This window comes from Ochotona princeps, chromosome 13 (assembly GCF_030435755.1).
Source record: "Ochotona princeps isolate mOchPri1 chromosome 13, mOchPri1.hap1, whole genome shotgun sequence".
In the NCBI taxonomy this organism is placed as follows: domain Eukaryota; kingdom Metazoa; phylum Chordata; class Mammalia; order Lagomorpha; family Ochotonidae; genus Ochotona; species Ochotona princeps.
The window spans coordinates 62,413,876-62,434,609 of NC_080844.1; the positions used below are offsets into that span (position 1 = coordinate 62,413,876).

The window sequence follows — 20,734 nt, forward strand, 5'->3', positions numbered from 1 at the left end:
ATTCCCGGAGGAGGTACTGGTGCTGTGACGTTCTCCCACAGCTCAGCGAACACTACTCTAAATTCTTTATAAAGTTAGTTTTTTTAAATTATTTTTTAAAGTTAGTTTTTAAGCTCCCAAAACACACTATTCACAAGTCATATAAAATTCAGCAGTAGGAAAGTCAAGTTGGTTTTATGGAGAAGAAAATGAGGGTCTAGAGTGACTTGCCAGAAATCAAGGGAGGTAAAGTGTGTGAAAAAGCAGTGACTTCACCAACAGTGAGACCACACTGTAACTTCACTAAGCAAGCTTTCTAACCGGAAACAAAGCTCACCTGTCAAAAAGAGGCTTGGGCTAAGTCTGACACCAGCCAGTAGAAACCAGTTCTGCAACTGACCATTATCCTATTGCCTCACCGGGCTAGGGACCCTGTCTCTTCTGCACCCGAAGCATGCTGCCAGAGATCCCGGAGCAGCTCCATCCCCCAGGATGACCCACAGAGCTTCCAGCTCTGTAGGAGAGGGACAATCAGCAGCCCTATCCATGGACTTGCTGTGGGGTTTTGTGTGTTAACGCTTGCGCAGTCTGTAATGTAGCTGCGACCACACAATTCAAGTTCTCTATTATTACTACCTATTATTTGCATCACCAACATCCAGAACAAACCTTTACCTACACAGGCATCCCATAAGGAATAATGGAAAACACCAAGTGTCTAACACTACTGAGAAATAACATCCCCTAAAATTTCCAAACATGGAAAACTTGAAAATGAAATGGAGTGACCTGAGACACACGAGTCACAGGACATTCTGAAAGGCCACTTCAGCTGTCTCCATGCTAGTGAACTCACTCAAGGAAACACTCACTATCACAGTTATCCCCGCCTCACTACCCGACTACTGACCGCGATGGACTCCCATCCATTGGGTAAGATTTCAGCTTGCTTAGGGCATGCAGACTCCGCAGAGCCATACATTCCCTCGGCTGGACAGAACGAGACCATGGCTACAGAATCAGCCTGCCACACCAAGCCCATGCCCGGAGGTTCCAAGGAAGTCTGAAGTTTTAGATCAGCCCCTAATTGGAACAGACATAGTCAGAACTGCTTTTTTCTATTATGTTTTCTAACATGATTGAAAGCAAAATGGAAATGCAGGTCTCAAAACACAAAAATTCTTGGGATTTAAAACAATCTTACTTTCCTAATGAGAGATACACTAAGGGGAAAAACTGCCCAGAAAAAAAAAATTTTTAAAGTTTCAGTAATCATACTGCTAGCAGTAAAATTTTCCTCTAGAAATGTTGTGTAATGTGAGATAATGCAAATACGTATTGACATAATATAATTCCAGTCAACATCCCCCAATGTCCTCAACAACAGGGTTTCTCAATGCAAAAGCCAAAAACAAAAACAAGAAAATAAATGGACTAGATCTGAAACTGGAATGGAGGTAGCAATATCAACTTAGTACTTAAGTCTGTTCACCAAAATAACCGAGAACAAGCAGCAATAACACTTGTCCACACATCAGCCTGTCTTCTCTGAATCCACGTCCCACCGGAAGGAACCACAGAGCCCCGAACAAACGTCACAACGAGACGAGCCCCACCAGGGCAGCCGACGGCAAGGAAGCTGGCAGACTGTTGGGAACACACCAAGAGACCCAGATGCGGCCTTGAAGCAGCTTCTACAGGTGCAATGGACTGCAACCCAGCAAACAAGGACAGCAAACCAACCCAACTGGCGCTTTCAGCTGTTATTTTGAAAGACGGCAAATAAAAAAGAAAATACAGTTTATTCTGCCTTTGCCATTTTAATGAAGACAAACAAATGAAGGGAACTCTGTCTTTTTGGAAGTATCCCAGGGAATGACTGAAGAATGAGTGACAGCCTAAGAACAGCTAGGGAAGACCACTCACAGAGAATCAGTGAGCGACCAACCCGGAAACAACAGCCAGGCAACATGTCCCCGAAAGCATGCGATCACACAAGTGACCTCCACTCTTCAAGGAATCATTCAAACCTGAATCTGATTAAGATTCGCCTCCCTCAAACACAAAAGAAGTTTAGGCTTCAATCTGACTGAGACTGTAAACTACACCATCAATTTACAGCCTGGAGGGGAATCGGCTAACCTACAACTGCAGACACAATCAGGCAGCCACAGCAAGCAGAAGCACAACCCGCTTCTTTACCAAGCAAATGGCAAATAAAATAAAAAAGGAGTAAGAGGAGTGAGAGAAAAGGAGCCAATGCAAGAGATGGACAAAATCTAGTTTCTCACATAAACAAATGCTGAAAAATCGGAAGGCAAACACTGAATATTCCACGATACTAAGCAATTTTATTTAGGTATTAATAGTAGTGTGGCTTTTTTTTTTTTTAACATACTTTTTAGAGATGACATCTCAGGGGACGGCACTGTGCAGCAGCAGGGGAGCTGCTCCCTGGGCCCACCAGTATCCCACATGGACACCAGTTCAAGTCCCGGCTGCTCTCCTTCCAATCTAGCTACTGCACATGGGAAAGCAATGGAAAATGGATGAGGTGCTTGGAACCCTGCCACCCGCAGCGGAGACCCAGAGAAAGCCCCCAGCTCCTGCCTTTGGCCTCGCCAGCCCCGGCTGCTGTGGCCACCTGGGGAGTAAACCAGTGGATAATCTCTCTCCCCTCTCTAACTCAGATTTTCAAATAGATAAATCTTCAAAAACTGTGTAAGTATTCTGAAACACAGGATGGCACAGCGCTTGCACTTAGCTCCCATCACACGGGCAGGGGAATTAGCACAGGCACAGGTGGTACAAGAGCTGTCATCATTAGTAACTGCTTCAGATGAAGAAAGCGTACATGGAAGGTAACTATACTCTGAATCTAACTTGAGTATGTTTGAAATGTTTCATAATTAAATTTTTTCTATAAATGATAAATTTTCTAATAAAAAATTTTAAAGATTTAATCCTATTACCAAAAAAGGCTTAAAGATTGATTCAAAACATTTTACTGGACAATTCTTACCAACGGGGATAAAAATCTCCTATCACCAATTTAAAAATCATTGAAAATCTTATTAAAAAAATCAAAGACAGAGAAAATGGCAAGTTGTCTGTGCTTTAGCTTGCATGGCTTCACTTGGACATGGACACCACACTTGTGCTAAATCCTCTGGGTCATTTCAAGCAAGCAAAACTGAAAGCTAGTCAAGACCTGACGAATGCTGACTGTTCCCAGGGCTCAGATGATCCCCAGGGCATAACAAGCCCGCCAAGTGACGGCTACATTTTTGTCTCATTCTTTTGTGAGAATACAGAAAAAGTTCCCTTGTCAAGGAAAAATGAGAACAAAATCTGCATCCTTTTCCATCCTTACAACTCTAGAAAGAAATGTAATGATAATCTGAAAAATTTTATTTATAATTGCTATATTTGGATATAATGTATATAATTTATTTTGTCTCAATACTGAAAATTAAAGTGTTTTTCAACCTGTTTTTTCACTGACCAGAAGCTGGCAGAGGTCTAAGGCGGTAAAGCGATGGAACTACTGTGATATCTGTGTTTGGGGCGACGACAAGGCTACAGCTCCAGTCTCCCCAAGCAGAGCAGGCTGCACAGAGCCAAGCCATCCATGCAGGCAGTAAGCTGTGTCACACAGGCTTGCTACAGGCAGGGCGCAGGCAGGCATGCCGTGCAGGGAGGCAATTGGGTCACTGAGCTGTCGACCGCACGCCCTCCTCACCTGGCTTAGGAGCCGTGTGAACTCTCCCCAGATGGGACGGTTCACCTGAGCCCAACTTCTCCTCGATGTCCTGTGGCTGAATTAATTCATTGGAGTCTTCTTTCTTGGCATTTTTTCCCTTCTCTTCACTGTCTAGGCTCTGTCTGAAGTCATCAGTAATTGTTCTGTCACACTTTATATCCAATTTGTTGATTAATGCAAAGTCACCAGCAACAGCATCCTCCATTGTAGAATCCATGGGCTCGTCTGCAAGTCAGAACAAAGTCCATCAGCAAAGTGGTTTGACACAGTTAAGACAAACACAGGAGCAGGCCAGGATGCACCTACCAGCGAATGCAGAGACGAGATGGGCCATGCCAGACTGGGCCACAGCATACATTGGCATACACAAGACCCAAGGCCAGGAGAAAACCTCGTTGGGGGCTGTGGAGGCTCTCCTGCTGAGCCACTGCTCACACTGCTCACAATGAGAGCTGGGATTGGGACAGACTGGTTGGACAGGGCTGCAACAACCATCAGCCTGCATGTGAGCTAAGTTCAGGGGAAGGCCAGGCTAGGCTAGGCTACTGCAACCACTGGTGCATGCAATGGCCAGGGTAAGTGCCAACAGGGTGCCAAGACAGGGTGCCAAGACCTCGACAAGGTCTCCGAGGACCTACAGGGTCAATGTCATGGCGGTGGGATGGGGGTGGGGGTGGGGAGATAATTTAAAGTATAGATGATTCGCGGTATCTGACTAAAGCATGGCTTCTGGGTATCCAAGAAAAAGCACAACATTATGATCAAGATATAAGCTATTAGGGATTCATCCTTCCCTCTGGGGAACAGAACCTGACCCCCACACAGAATATAATCCCTACAGCACATTCCTGTTCCCACAACTCCAACTAACAGGTTAAGGATCCCTAGGTAAAAGAAAATAGCCAAGCTCCTACATCCAGCTCTCAAGAGCAAATGAGAGCAGAGCCCCCTCCTGCGGAGAAAAGCCCACCCAGACTTCATCCATGAAAGGATGCATGACTATCACCCCCAAGCTAGGGCTGTTAAACTAAACTCTTCAAAACAGGCAGTTAGTCCAACATCTGTGATGCTCAAAAGAAAAAATATATATATTTGTCATCAGTAAACTGGACAGGCACACAGCTACTTCTTGGACTCCAGGACCAAAACGAACAAAGCCACACACCAGGGCCAAGCACATCCTGTGCTGCCCTGCGGGGCTGTGCAGCTTCCACACCCTGCTGCTTCTCTCTGGACCACGTGTCTCACACGCTCCTGTCCACTCTGTCTCTAAGAGAGTACACGCCGTCCACACCACAGGCTCTTGGGCAAGGCTGCCAACATAGTGCCAGGATGACCAGTCCTCTGGACCACACTGAACAATCTCTCCACGCACCACAGGACGGAGAGTAGGACGAGAGCACCCATCAGCAGCTTCTGCCCATGGGTCAGCTCTGAGGAAACACAGGGATATCTTTCATCTGCACCCATGCTAGCCCCACTAGTTCACCGGTGACTTCTTTTCTTGAGTGGAGAATGTTAAGGCAGCTAGGTAGACATGAGCCTATGTGTGTGTGAGGGGCAGAAAAAAATGGCCAGTTGTATGCACTGGAAGAAGGAAGCGAGCCTCAGAAGCAAAGGAGCATTTACATCGCAAAGTCTTATCACTGTCGAAGAGCCTAGTTAAGGGAGAGGTCGCAGCCCTCTCCTGTGGGCAGCGCTGGGGTGTTGCAGCTGCCCTCCACCAAGGAAGATTCCACACGGATTCCACACAGAAAGTTCTCCATCCAGCAATGTTCCAGAAAGGGCAAAGGGAGAGGAGTGACCAAGGAAGATTCCACACGGATTCCACACAGAAAGTTCTTCATCCAGCAATGTTCCAGAAAGGGCATAGGGGAGGAGAGAGAGGCTCCACACCCAACACCAACAGCAATGCCTCTCTGAACGCACTGGGCTCTCCGTGCTCCAAGACATCAGTATGCTCTGGCAGGTACACTCCTTGTCAGTTCCTGTCATCATCATGGGTTTAAATAAGCAACAGTAACAAACAAATAAAAAAGCACCCCGGTGGTCCTCTCAGAGGAATCAGATCACCAAACACCAGTGAACTGACTAAACTCCACTAATGGAATACGACACACAAAGTCCAATGTGCTTCACTTACTGGAAATCTACGACCTTAAACTACCACTCTGATACCACTGGCTGGCTATGGAAGCATCAAAAGTGAACTTGGATAATACATGATAAAATAAAGTCCCAGGGCCAGTGACATGGCGCAGTGCCAGCATCCCATGAGAGTGCAAGTTCAAGTCCTGGTTGTTGCACTTCCCATCCAGCTCCAATCTAATGGCCTGGGAAACCAGCAGGCGATGACCAAGTCCTTGGACCCCTGCACCCACGTGGGAGACCTGGATGAAGCTCTGGGCTCCGCTCCAGCCACTGCAATCATTTTGGGAGTGAACCAGTGGATGGAAGTTCCTCTCACCTGCATGCTCTCTCTTTCTCTAACTTTGCTTTTCAAAAAAAAAGTTCCCCAGTTGCTGTGGGGAGCATGGCAAGACAGCTGTGCACCAGTGTGGAACAGACTCCCTGGATTGTCCCACAAGGAGGGACACTGACTCCCACCGTGTGTCAGGCGTCACAGTCTGGTGTCTGTCATAGCCGTTTAGTGAGCACAACACTCCTACGGATTCCAGACACATGGGACAAAGAGCCAACTGTAACAACTATATAAAGATAGGCAACAATCAACTTACAAATAAGCAGCAACCTCACGGATTTATCTGCATATTAATTTTCAAAACTCAGAACATGATTGCAGGATACCAGGAAAAAACTTCATCCTGGTGAGCTAAGCTACTTACCCTCTAAGATTACAGACCCACAATGCTACCCAGAGCTGCACCAAAATGCCAGCGCTTCCAAGGCACGCACTGGCCCTTGTTCAAACCCTGAATGCTACCAAGTCTGCCTCTACTCTTCCTGCATCCTGGTTCACTCAGGGCTCTAGCCCAGGGTCAAGAGCTCGGCTGTCCTGCTGACTGTCCAGCGTCTCAAACCAGAACTTGCAGGACTCAGACTCCACCTTTGGAGGAGCTGAGACTGGCTGGCAGGTTTCCCAGAGGAGGCATTTCCTGCTGCAGTGGGGACAAAGTTCCAAGAACACTCATGCTCATGTGGCAGGCACCTGCCAAGAGGAAAACTTTCAGAAAACACAAAAGTGAAAACACTACCAAAACTGAAAAAGTAATGCATGTGTAACCAAGGCAAAGTAAAGGCTACTCATTATCTTTGAGCAGAGTTACCCACAATTCAAACAAACTCAGACTATATAATTCAGTGAAGCAAAGCCTGACTCAGAGAGTGAAAAGCTGACTCTACTGAGCTTTCTGAATGACTTACAAGCTCCAGAGGCAATGCTCTTGCTCTTTAACCTACAAGCACAACAGGAGCTAGTTCAATGAGCTGCTGGCGAGCTCCGAGCACAAACATCTCAGTACATTCCAGCAAGTGAATGTGACTTTACAATCACCTTCCACTTCTGTTCAACCTGGACTGTCTCAGCACACATTCCCCACAGCGGGGACGCAGGGGCTGGCAGCAACAGCAATGGCAGTGCCAGCCACTGTCGCCTTCGTCACAGCAGTGCCTGGTGCAGGAACCCCTCAGGCTTGGCGCTTTGGATATTTGAAGGTGGGAACGCTCACAAGAGACATCAACTTGAAACACTGTTTGGGCCAGGATTCTACTCACCCTCGCAGTTTCCTCTGGAAATCTCCCCTTTTGCCAGGAATTTCAACATTTTTTTCAAAACCTTCTTGTGAGATTTTGATGGCTGAAACTGCAAAGGCCGGCACCTACGGAAGCAAAATAAATATTTCAAGAGTGAACTCCAAGTGCGAGGAAACAGAGCCCACTCTGGACAGTGTCTGCTGCCCAGCAGCAACCCTCACGCCAGGATCTCTGGCAAAGACACGGCTTAAAGCAACTTCTGCTTCCACTCCAAATCCCATTAAAATGACGGGGAATTTTTTGAAAAAGAAAAACACACAAATCATAGGAAAAGGGGAGAAACGTCAGTAGCTGGAAATGTACGTACAACTGGTAACTGACTTGGCGGCTCAAACAAAGCTGAATCCTAGGCCGAAAGCACGTCCAATGCTCTCTCCGTCAGCCCCAAGTCCAGGGACTGGGACACCTGTTACTTCTGGGACTACCAGGACTCCTCCAAAGTCTGTGTTCAAAGGAGGGAGGTCAAATGCCCCCACCCCTGCTCTGCAGAAATGCCTCCCTATGAGCTTAGTTTTCTGGGAAAAGCAAGCAGTAGGGTCTCCTCCACAGCCGAAGTATAGAGCTGACAAACGCAGGACGCATACAGCGGAAGTCTGCACACTGAACGTGAAGACCTCCAGCCTGCTTCCCCAGTGCAGCCCAAACACACCACAGCACACGATTCTGCTTTTCTCCAGAGTGTAATCAGACCCCAAAATACAGCAGGGGATCCCCAACAAAACCACCTCACTAGATAACTCCACCTGAAGCCTAGTAAAGAACCCAGCAAGGGCTGGTGTCGCAGAGCAGCATATCAAGCCTCCACCTGCAGTGCCAGTATTCTCATATGGGTGCCAGGTCAAGTCCCAGCTGCTCTACTTCTGATCCAGCTCCCTGCTAATGTGCCTGGGAAGGCAGAAGACAGCCCAAGTCTCCAGGACCCTGCACCCACATGGGAGACCAGAACATGCTCCAGGCTCCTAGCTTCAGACTGGCCCAGCTCTGGCCATTGCAGCCATTTAGGGAGTGAATCAGCAGATGTTAAGACGTCATTATTGTAAATCTGCCTTTCAAATAAAAACAAATCTTTAAAAAAGCAAGAGAAGTGGGCACACAAGACTTGCAGACATTTGAAGAAGGCCCTTCAAGCTAACATGAGCACTGAACAGACCAGAGAAATAACCTGCCAACACACAGGCTGTGCAGAAAGAACACGACCTTAAAAAACATTCTCACAGCAATCTTTTAAATTATACTCATAAAATAATAGAATTACCTGAAAAAAAGAGTCCAAGAACAAAATGTCTCACAATTAAAAACCAGAAGAAGAAATAAAGATTGATTTGGACAATAAAATTAATAAAATCTCCAAGAATACTCAGTAAAAAGAGAAAACTGGAAAGAAAAAAAGTATAGACTGGTGCATTGATTCAACTGGCTGATCTTCCATGTCTAAACACCGAGATCCCATTTGGGCGCTGGTTCGTGTCCCAGATGCTCCACTTCCCATCCAGCTCCCACCTTATGGCCTGGATAAGCAGTGGAGGACAGCTCAAGGCCTTGGGGATCCTGCACCCGTGCAGGAGACCTGGACCTGGAAGAAGCTCCTGGCCTTTGGCTCTAACCAGTAGAGTTCCAACCGCTGTGGCCATTTGGGGAGTGAACCAGCAGATGGAAGATCTTTCTCTGTCTCTCCTTCTCTCTGAGAATCTGCCTTTCCAATAAAAACAAATGATGTTTAAAAAAAAATTGAAAAAAGAGGACCAGTCTATTTTCACTGATTTAGAACATTCTCAGAGGTCAGCGCTGTGGCACAGAAGGCTGGCCAACGCTCAGCATCCTGTATCAGAGTGCCAGCTCACAGCCTAGCTACACTGCTTCCACTTCCTCATGGCCTACGCCTGTCACCCACATGGGAGACCAGGACATGTGCCTGACTCCTGGATTCAGACTGTCCCAGCCCCAACTACTGCAGGCATGTGGGAAGTGAACTAGCAGATGGAAGGTCTCTGTGTCTCTTCCTTTCTGTCCTTTGGCCTTTCAAATACATAAATAGATCTTTTTAAAAAAAAATTCAGATGTGCAAAATTTCAAAAACATTTGTTCATGTATTTTTTCTCAGAAAGCTACTAGAAGATGTGCTTCACTGGAACAAGAGAAGAGTGAGGAAGAAGGTGCTAGTGGGCAAGATTCAACTGATGAGTCAAAGAGAACGCCAAGGATGCGGGCCACAGAGACTCCAGGACGATGGGCTCCATCAGGCGGGGAGTGCAGGTCGGAAGGTGTCGGGGAGTGTTGTAACAGTCCTGACACATCTAAACCGTTCAGAGCCAACCAACCAGTGAACTCAACTGTGTGCAAAACTTAGTCTCAGCTATCTGCATACACCTGCACTGAAGACAGACACGCACAGCACGTTAAAGCACTCCCCACACTTTCTGCCAACCGCCACACACACACACAAACGAGCAAAGATGATCTTTATAATCTGAAAAAGGGAGGAAAATTCTATGTTATGGTCTGCCAAGAGGTACAAAGTCCTATAGATTACGAAAAACCAAGCAAAACTTTGTCGAAATACAGACTTTTTGGGTTAAATTTTCCAGCTCAGAAAAGCAGGTTTGTGGCAGATCCAGTCTTTGCCTCCCTCCCCTGGAGTGCTCTCAGGGACCCTGAGTATTCCTTGAGTACTAGACTGTGCCAAGTGCTAACGCTGATTGCCAAAAGTAACTTGAAAGATCACCAATGTTCACAGCATCCACTTGACCAAACTGCTAAGTCAGTTTTTTTCATACATTCGAGTTACAACCAACAATGTATTTTTTAAAGATTTATTCATTGAAAGGCAGAATTACACTGAGAGGGACAGAGATCTTCCACCCACTGGGTCACTCTCTAAATGACCTCAATGGCAGGAGCTGGGCCCGTCTGAAGCCCAGAGCCTGGAGCTTCTTCTGGGTCTTCCACGTGGGAACAGCAGCCCAAGGTCTCGAGCCATTTACCACTGGTTTTCCAGGCCATTTGGAGGGAGCTGAATGGGAAGCAGAGCAGCCAGGACTCGAACTGGTGCCCATATGGAATGCGTGCAATGTTATAATGCTGGCCCAGAACCAACAATATTATTAAAACTATTCATCAGTATGGAACACAATACTGATACACAGAAACGACAACCCTTGATTTTCCTTAAAGAAGGGCTACCTAAAGTTTAAATTAACATTTCCTAAAAATGCTTAACAGCCTACTACTAACATACTTCTATAGTCTCTTGGCATTACAGATCTTATTGCTAGGATCCAAAATTCTTACCTTATTGTGTACTGAGGACAACAGGTTTGATTCATGACAGGTTTGTACACGTATTTCCCACTTCTGAAAGTATAAAACAGTTGGTTAATTTCTTACACATTTTTTACATGTACCAACATACATATGTACAGGAATGTTAAGAGTTAAAATAAATAAATACTATCATGTAATGCATTTCAGTTTCATTGCTCTTCTCAACTAGATAATCTTGTAAGTGGGCACACCAGGACCAGTGCTTTGTTCCCTAACCCCTTACAGGATGAATCCTTCAGATCTGCAAGCTCTCCGTGGCTTCCACTGCCCCCAACACAGCGGCAGATCCCTGCCCGCAGGCATACTGACACGCCACCTGTAACAGTCTACAGATGGGATCTGGAGTGGGCAGGACAAGCAGCCGGCCAGCTGAGTAACTACTGCAGCACAGCCCTCATGAAACTCCCCATCTCTGCACATAGTTGAAACTTTCCTCAGAAATAATTTTGAAAAGAGAATGAAATCACTACACCCGAAAGAATGCCACAGAGCTGCCCCGTATCCTCTTTGCAACTCTCTCCTCCGGCCGACAGAGCCGGCAGTGTCCTGCACAGGAGTTTGGCCTACCTGCGCCATCCTCGGTCTATGAGGTCCTGGTAGTCCTGCGCAGTCAGGGAGTGTGCCCACATGCCTGCAAAACAAGGCACGTGTGAGACACGGCCGCTGGCACCCTCCTCCTTCAACAACACAGCATCATCTTTCAAGCATGCTCCTGTGACATTCACAGTGGAAACACGAAGACACAGTCTACACTTCACACAACACACTTCAGAAACATGTCACCTGTAAGAGAGGGACAGGGTTCCCATCTGGTTGATTCCTCAAATGCCTGCCACAGCAGAATGTGGGCCAAGGCCAAGCCAGGAATGCCATCTACTTGTCCCAGCGCAGCAGCAGGAACCAACTACTTGGTCCCCAGCACTGACTCTCGGGGTGTGCCCTGGCAGAAGTGGGGTTCAGGAGCCAGAGCTAAGTGACGCAAGGTGTTCCGACCAGGATGCTAGCGCTAAATGTCCTGTCCCAACATCAGTTACAGTCAACTGAAGATTAACCAGTAGTCTCTGTGATATTACAAACAGAGGTCCTCCCCACAATTGGATGACACCACACCTCCAAACCTTATTATCTCCTGTGGTTTAACATACCAACAAGTTATTACATAAGCAGTCAGGCCCACCCACTCACAAATGCATGCTGTGCAGAAAATCCAGTAAAACAGCAATGGACACGACTGCCCAGCAGGATTCAGAAAGCAGCAGGAAGGGGCAGTAGTTGGACAAGCCCTGTCCCGCCCTCTTCCTGGGTGTCCATTACGCCACGCCACCTGCATCCTGTCCACCTTCTCCACCCAACCCTACCCGGCAGTGGCTTTCTACTTGGCTGACCCCAATAACTGCCTTCCACCAAATGCCCGCTGTCCAATCAAGGCACCTGCTTACAGGAAGCCTGCAACATACTGTGGCTAGGCAGACACACCATCAATGACCAAGCCATCCCCCACATAAATCTTCTTTTAAAGTGGGAAAACACCTCCATTCATACCCTCATGGTCAGCGTGCTTTCCACAACGCTGGCTTAAAGCTTGCAAAATCAGTCCATGGACAGCTGTGGCAAAGCCAGGCCAGGCTGCTGCCTGAGGGACAAATGAAGGGCCAGTCCCCGCACTGCTCCCCTTGCCAGCAACCGTGCAACCTGAGGGACAGATCATCAGTCCCCGCACTGCTCCCCTTGCCAGCAACCGTGCAACCTGAGGGACAGAGCAGGGCGCAAGTTCTTGGGGACCTAGCACCCGAGTGCCAGACCCAGCTGGGGTTCTGTTCCCCGTGCCTTCTCCTGGCCCTGCCTGCTGTCTCCATTCAGGAACATCTGTCACTCTGCCTTTCAAATCAACAAACTCTCGGAAAGAAAGTTTACAAATAGGTGTTTATATCAGTGCATGACACAGCAGGAAACAAACACAGTGTCTTATACACAAAACATACGCTCTACCCCACCCCACCCCACTCCCTGGAAAGAAACCTGGTCCAAGACGGAAACCCGCGGGCTAGCCCTGTGGTCCTAGCAGTCCGAGGGAACGATCCTAAGCTGGCGCCTGGCACAGGGGCGCGCCCCAGCGACCCTGGCCCGCACTTCACTGGGCGCATCCGGACACCCGCAAGGAAGGGTCGGGGGGTCTCCTGAGGAACGAGCCCCTGAGCCCCGCCGGCCCGCCGGGGACCCGGGGCCAGCCAGGGTCTCCCTCCGGCCGCTCCACCCGGACCGCCCACGCCCGCAGACCCGGCTCGCTCACCATTGGAGCGACTACCCGACTCGTTCTTGCAATAACCGCAGCGGTAGAAGTCCTCGCCCTCGAAATACTCCACGATGCTGGGAGACACCGCCGCACAGGAAGCCATGGCCCCGGTGCGGAGGACGCCCCGCAGCCGGGCTCAGCAGCGCCGCCGCCGCCACCCCACAAGGCAGCGCGCCGTCCGGAAGCCTCCGGGGCTCGCGCGAAGCCGCTAGGACGCCGGCGGGCCCCGCTCGGCCCAGAGCCTTTCGCAACTGACGCCGCCGGCGCCATCTTGACCAAGGGCAGCCTCCCGCTATTTCCGTTCCTTCGTTGTGGGGGGCCGCCATCGTCAGTAAGGGTAAGGCGGAGAAAAGGAACGGGAAGGGACACGGCTGAGCGGGGTCGAGTTGCAAGGCGCGGGGAGCGAGGACGCCGGGCCCACTCGCTCTTCCGTCCGGGTCGGCCTGGGACGCGGAGGACGCCAGCGGGCGAGGGGCGCCTGACCACCGCGCCAGGCCCCGCCGCTTGGGACACTCACCGCAGGACGCCTTGCCCTCCTCGGAGCCGCAGTAGCCGCAGTGGTAGCCGGCCTTGAGGCCCTTGTATTCCACCACCGAGGCCATGGCCGCCAGGGTCCACGCGGGCCGGCCACGCCTCTCGGCGTGCGGGCGACCTCGGCCGAGAGCGAGGGGCGGGCGGACGGCGAGATGCCCCGGGGGGTCCCCGCTGTTGCGCCCCAAGCCCGCATGGGGGCCGGCCCTTGCCACGGCTGCGCGGGCTTAGCCCCATTTCACAGACGAGACAACTGAGACTCGTCTGAATTCCCCTGGTGAGTTCGTGCAGGTCTCGCCTTGAGATGGCTCCTCCGGCCTCTCCAAGCCATCTTGTGGATAACTAATGAGCGTCTTGGAAAGTAACTAGACCTCACTTAAATACCCGGGGGTAGCAGGTGTGGAGGCAGACCTTCCATGACTGCATAGGTAGCACCTTGCTTTAAAATACCCGTCAGGACCCTTGAAGCCTTCCTCACAGCGTTTAAAGAGAAGCTGCCAATCCTGAATGTGAGAATATTTAATGTTATACCAAAATGGCTTTTTCTTTCTCACTGTACCAAACAAAACAGTATGTATCAATGTATGTATTGGCCCTGGGCCTCCAGTTTGCAGCAATGTTTTAAAGAGGCTTGTCTGGGGCCCGGCGGCGTGGTCTAGCGGCTAAAGTCCTCGCCTTGAAAGCCCCGGGATCCCATATGGGCGCCGGTTCTAATCCCGGCTGCTCCACTTCCCATCCAGCTCCCTGCTTGTGGCCTGGGAAAGCAGTTGAGGACGGCCCAATGCTTTGGGACACTGCACCCGCGTGGGAGACCCGGAAGAGGTTCCAGGTTCCCGGCATTGGATCGGCGCGCACCGGCCCGTTGCGGCTCACTTGGGGAGTGAATCATCGGACGGAAGATCTTCCTCTCTGTCTCTCCTCCTCTGTGTATATCTGGCTGTAATAAAATAAAGGCATATTTACAGAGTAGGAGAGACAAAGATCTTCCATCCACTGTTAGCTCCTCAGATCGCTGCAATGGCCAGAACTGAGCTGATTCTGAAGCCAGGAGCTTCTTTGGGGTCTCCCATTCGGGTGCAGGGTCCCAAGGCTTTGGGTCATCCTTGACTGCTTTCCCAGGCCCACAGCAGGGAGCTGAAAGAAGTGGGACAGCCAGTAAACAAAGCAGTGCTTATATGGGATGCCAACGCTTGGAGATGGAAGATTAGCCAGTTGAGCCATTGCACCAGCCCCAAGAGGTATTCCTTAGGGGATGAGAATCAGATAAAAGGTATAAAATTGAGTAGCACTGCCAACAGGGTCATTCACTAACATTTTCTTCTTTTTAAAGATTTTTTAAAATTTATTTGAGAGTGTTACAGAGGTGTGGGTAGAGAGAAACAAAGAGATCTTAGGAATATGTTGGTTCACCTCCCAGATGACTGCCAAACAACCAGGGCTGGGCCAGGCGGAAGCCACGAGCCAGGAGCTTCTTCTGGGTCTCCCACATGGGTGGATGGGATTCAAACACTTGGCCCATCTTCTGCGTTTCCTAGGTCCTCAGCCGAGAGCTGGGTGTGAAGTGGAGCAGCGAGGACTCGGTGCCTGTATGCAGTGTAGGCCCCGAAGGCAGATTCACCTGCTGCCTCACAGGGCCAGCCCTTCATTTACCTTTCCTAACAGGCTGTGGTCATAGGAACCTGGCTGCCATTTCCCCAATGACGGCAGTAATAGAAACAAACTTTGAGGTGTGTATGTATGATACAGGTGGACACACACGCACAGCAGACTCCTCTGGGTCTCCCCGAATGGGAAGTTGGCCACTGAAGCTCATTCCAGATCTCACCTGAGTGGTGGTAACTTGCCTGCCTTAACTGGAAGCTGAAGTCATTGCTGGCCATATCGTCTGCTGTTTCGATGTTGTATCTGGTTATGTTTCTTTGCCAGGGGACATAACATTAAGTATTGTTTGTGCCGCACACAGTGCAAAGGAACCTGTGTGGAAAGTTCTCAGGGTGTCTGTAGATTTCTGGGGCATTTCCAGCTTGCTGCATCTCAGGCTCCATGTTCAGTGCATTCTTCACCCACAGTTCTCAGGCCCTCCCCAGGCAGCTGGTCATTCTGAGTGAGAGCAAGGGCTTATGGAATGAAACAAGAGCAAAATGTCCTAGCTTGCAGAAGATAAGGGGCCAGGAGGCTTTTGGCTCCGTTTGTCCTCCATCTCAGCTATGCACAGTCAACTGCAGTATGTCGACAGTACGTGGATAATTTCAGAATCAGTTTCTGCATAGCGTGCCATTCTGATGAAACCCCGTGTCATCTCAGCTTGCACACGAAGCCTCCAGTCGCCCACCTGTCCTCACTGTGCATGCTGCCTGCCCAGCAGGACTCACAGCTCAGCTAGTGCTGGCCTTCCGTAGCCCTGACTTGCTAACGCCTCCAGTGCACAGGAGTAACAGTAGTTCTGAAAGTTTGGTATAAAAGACAAAATATTTCCCTTAAGTGAGGTGAACATTTTCTCACCTAATAAGGGGAAGAAAATAAGTCATGCTGAGATTGCTAAGACCTATAGTAAAATATTTTTTTAAAAGGCTTATTCATTTGAAAAGGGGAGAGAGGTCGGTCTGCCATTTGTTGGTTATTCTAGGAATGACCACAGCAGCCAGGGCTTTACTCTCTCCCCCACATGGGCGCAGGGGCTCAAGCACATGGCCCATCCTCTGCTGCTTCCCCAGGCCTCCAGTTTGCCAACTCATGTCAGAGGCACTAGCAGGGAGCTGAATCAGAAGTGGCACAGCCAGGACATCAATGGTGCCCATGTGGCATACCAGTGCTGGAGGAGTGTAACTCACTACACACAGGGCCTGCCCATAGAGAGCTCATCCAAATAACTAGTGTTATAATTGTCCTATTAGTGGTATCGTACTATTGATGAAAAAGCATTTTATTTATGTGGTTTCATGCTGTATGGTTTCAGGCATCTACTGGAAGTCTTGAGACATATTCCCCGTTGGTAAGGGGTAACTACTGTATTCCTGTCCCACGCTGCTTCTGGTTGGTGTTGAAAGGTTTAAACTCATTCCAAGCCTAGAGGAACCTCAGCCAGCATAGACCAGGATATGCCAACTTGGCCAATAATGAGAATGCCCAAAGTCCTAAACATGCTAATTCACTGAATTCTTAGAACAGCTTCCTAAGATAGAAAATGACCTGAGACTAAATTGCCCAAAGTCACACAATAAGTATCGTATAGGGAAAAAAAAGGAAATTGAGCAAGCAGACACTGCCTTTGGACCTGCGAGGGGCAGCCTCCTGGTGTCTGCATTGCGCTGTCCAAAGCCCACATGGGTGGAGGGAGAACACTGCCGCCCATCCCTCTGTATGTGATACAAGCAACAGACTGTTGTCTGTGTCCTCTGTTGGTAGGATAGAAGGCTGACAGTCCCATGAACGCTTCTGTATCACTGGACAGATAATCACAGTCACAAACCACAATGGGAGGCTCCCACAGCACTGGATCTGGCAATAGGCAGGCTCTGTAGGGGAACTGCAGGCCCAGGTCCTATTCCTGAAAGGAGTAAGCGCAAATACCTCCCCCTTGCCCTGCAAAGAAAGCCTCGTGTAGCCAGAAGCCAAGTGAAACCACAGGCAGATCCAGGTAGAGAGGAGAGGGCTGCTGGAGCCAGGAGTGGGGTGCACAGAGGAGCACCCGTGGGTGGGGGTGTCTCAGGTGCCAGAGGAGACTGGGCAGACACTTTCCTGTGCGGGTCACTCAACAGCCAGGAGAAAAGGGCACTCCTCTGCCCACACCCGGCTTTCCAGACACCAGCCACATGAATCTGCTGAGCTAACGTAGCAGTGCAGCTCAGACATGGAATTGTTTTTACTGAATTAGAATTTGCATCAGGTGGGCTAAATACCAAAAAAAAAAAGTCTTAATATAGGTGTAGCATATTCAAACTTCAGGAAATCAAATACTTCAGAAACTGGACATAAGATAAACAGAAAATACATAAAAATGTAAAAGAAGAAAATGTTAAAAAATATATCTTTCTCCAAAGATAGTATTGTTCAAAGATGGAAGAGAAATCCTTTCTCAAAGATTTATTTGAAAGGCAGAGTGACATGGGGGAAAGAGAAACAGGAAGAGCTGAGGTTTCTGCAGGCTGCAGCCGGGATCCCAGAACTCTATAAAGCTCCCACAGCAGGAGCAGAGTCCCAAGTCCAGGGCCACCCTCAGCAGGTGCTTGGATGGGCAGCTGAAGAGTGCTCAGATACGGTATGCTAGCATTGCCACCAGCAGCCCAAGCCACTGTGTCACAAAGAGCCACTTTCTCTCCACTTGAGGGGTCCATGTTCCCAACAGGAGAAAGGGGGTGAAAATGACATGCCCAGAGGGACAGGGGCACCCATCCTGCCTCTAAGACTAACACACTGGACCTTGGCCTCAGTTCTCTTTGCCATGAAATGAGGAATAAAACTGCTAAGGTTATTTGGGAGATTAAATAAACCATTTACATTCACAGGAAGTGCCTAGTGTGTAATAAACACAAATGTTGCCGTGGAAACTAAAAATTTCAAGATGAGATCTGTGAGTCCGGCTTTTTAAGAAACTAGCATTAATATAAAAAACTTTTTTCCATTTCTGTGTTATATAATCTTTCTTTTGTTGCTAAGGGAAGCCAGAGAAAACAGAATACTTTAACCCAGGTTGCTAAACATAGAAACTGTTTGCTAACTAATCAGATCAACAAATAAGGTCTCCAGGATACCTCAAAGTGCCTGTGCCCTATCTTAAGTGGCAGATTTCTGGATGTGTGTGTGTGTGTGTTTTGCATTAATTTTTTTTAAAAAATATATCCTACTGTTTTATTATCCGTTTAAATATGTAAAACTTTGGCAAGAATCGTGAAAAATAAACAGCACTTGCTGGAAGTTACTGACAGCGCATAAATTAAGTCACTCATGACTGTAGTCTGAGCAGTTCTACTTAGCTGCACTTTAGGCTTACCAACTTTGAGACTTTTCTCATCAAAACTAGGTGCTTTGTTCTACCAGGATGGTCTAGGGTTCTTGAAATAGTGAGTATTCTCCCTCCAGTTAAAACAAAAGTGCTTCTCCCAGCATCCACCTCAGTCCTGAAGGGTCCTGTTTACACTGGACCAGGTGGACAAAGCACAGGTTCTTCTGCCACATGGAGAAAGAGGCCCCACAGTCCCAGGGCTGCTCCCTCATCTTCTACATCAGCCTGGGCCTCTCAAACTGCAGTGGACTCCCAGTCCCCTCAAGGGAAGATGAAAGTGAGGGACGACAGTCGGCAAGTTCCGGAGCTCCCACAATGGGATCATAAAGAGCTCCTCACCCAAATACAAACGGCGCCGAGCCCTTTTTGCAGACGGGCATGAGCAGTGATGACAGGATGGCACTGAACACATTGGGCATGGCCTGGCCCTCCCAGGGTGTGAGCTAGCAAGGGCCACTGTAATCAAAGTTGTCCAAAGGTGGGAGCTCACCAGGGAGTATATGGTCTGAGGGAGTTACAGCTGAAATCTTAAAAAACTGTAAACCTGAGTGTGTATACATGTATGCACACGTGGGTAACAGACGGGAAAACAGGTGAGAACATGCAGGTGGGAAAAAACAGATTCTGAGAAGCCAGCCTGGCTCCAGCAGATTGCACAAGTCATCAGGCCATGCTGGGATCCGAGGTTTTCTCCAGAGCAGCAGGCCACAAGCCGTGACTGTAGGGACAGGGGAAAGACGAAGCATAAGAGTGGATTACAGGGCCCAGCATGGTAGCCTAGCAGCTAAAGCCCTTGCCTTGTATGCGCTGGAATCCCATATGGGCGCCGGTTCTAATCCCAGAAACCCCACTTCCCATCTAGCTCCCTGCCGGTGGCCTGGGAAAGCAGTCAAGGATGGCCCAAAGTCTTGGGACCCTGCACCCACATGGGAGACCTGGAAGAGGCTCCTGGCTTCGGAATAGTGCAGCCTTGGCCATTGCAGCCACTTAGGGAGTGAATCATTCAACGGAAGATCTTCTGTCTCTCCTCCTCTCTGTATATCTGACTTTGCAATGAAAATAAATAAACCTGGTCCTGGTACGGTGGCCTAGCAGCTAAAGTGCTCGCCTTAAGCACGCCAGGATCCCATATGGGCACCAGTTCTAATCCCGGCAGCTCCACTTCCCATCCAGCTCCCTGCTTGTGGCCTGGGAAAGCAGTCAGTGGCGGCACAGTCATGGGACCCTGCACCCCTGAAGGAGACCCAGAGGCAGCTCCTGGTTCCTGGCTATGAATCAGCTCAGCTCTGTCTGTTGCAGTCATTTGGGGAGTGGACTAACAGATGGAAGATGGTACTCTGTCACTCCTTCTCTCCGTAAATTTACCTTTCTGATAAAAACAAATCTTAAAAAAGAAAAAAAGAAGTGCCCATTCTGACAAATCAGAAGACTAGAAAATTCAAAGAGCCACCCTGAAGGCAGCCTTGAGTATGGCACCATCTGACAAGTGAACTAGCAAACTGATTTTTCTTCAAGGCTAGCGTACTTTTCATTCATTATCAGTGCAAAGATGTCAAATACCTGTTATTTGAAAATAACAAAGTATCACCTGGTTAACAAATTAAGTTAAAGCTTCAACAGTTCACTTGCTGTGTCACTTTCCTCAAACTCACTCCGTGCTTCATCATCTCGTAATTCCATGTCAGGGAACAAAAGCTCTGTGGCTAACACTGGAGCCATGTGGGTCCATCTGGGTGATGATGGGGCGCGTCTGCAGGGAATCCCAGAAGGCTGGGCTGAGCTGATATCTTCCCAGCTCTGCCCTCTCCATTCTGGCCCAAGGCCTCAAGGGAGCTGAGCCTAATACACAGTGACCCAGGGCTCCAAGAATGTGCATTCCAAGCGTCCTGTTGGGAAGGCAGGCTTCTTGTGACTTAGCCTCAGCAGTTCCAGAACATCTGCCATGTTCTGCTGGTCACGGAGGTCACGTGACCAGGCCAAACTGAAGGGAAGGGAAAGACTCATCAAGAGAAAAAGGTGAGGGGTGGGGGTAGGAGGCGTTTCACTCTGTCACTCTGATCACTCCTTCAAC

The 20,734-nt window shown here is 49.0% G+C and overlaps 1 protein-coding gene across 6 annotated transcripts in view; it reads right to left on the reverse strand.

The window, feature by feature from the left end:
- The window catches only part of ATE1 (arginyltransferase 1), a 115,415-nt gene extending 101,586 nt beyond the window's left edge, over nucleotides 1-13,829 (reverse strand). For 2 of the 6 annotated variants that reach the window (XM_004579764.4, XM_058671161.1), the window contains exons 1-5: nucleotides 13,648-13,829; nucleotides 11,405-11,468; nucleotides 10,805-10,867; nucleotides 7,478-7,581; nucleotides 3,722-3,967 (exon numbers count right to left, since the gene is read on the reverse strand). In XM_004579764.4, coding sequence (XP_004579821.2) covers nucleotides 3,722-3,967; nucleotides 7,478-7,581; nucleotides 10,805-10,867; nucleotides 11,405-11,468; nucleotides 13,648-13,732 — 562 coding nt within the window. In that variant the 5' untranslated portion in view covers nucleotides 13,733-13,829. Of the gene's footprint in view, nucleotides 1-3,721; nucleotides 3,968-7,477; nucleotides 7,582-10,804; nucleotides 10,868-11,404; nucleotides 11,469-13,127; nucleotides 13,502-13,647 lie in introns of those variants that run through there. The other 4 variants (XM_004579765.4, XM_058671160.1, XM_004579763.4 and 1 more) reach the window with 4 other exon arrangements.
- Nucleotides 13,830-20,734: the final 6,905 nt, after the last annotated feature.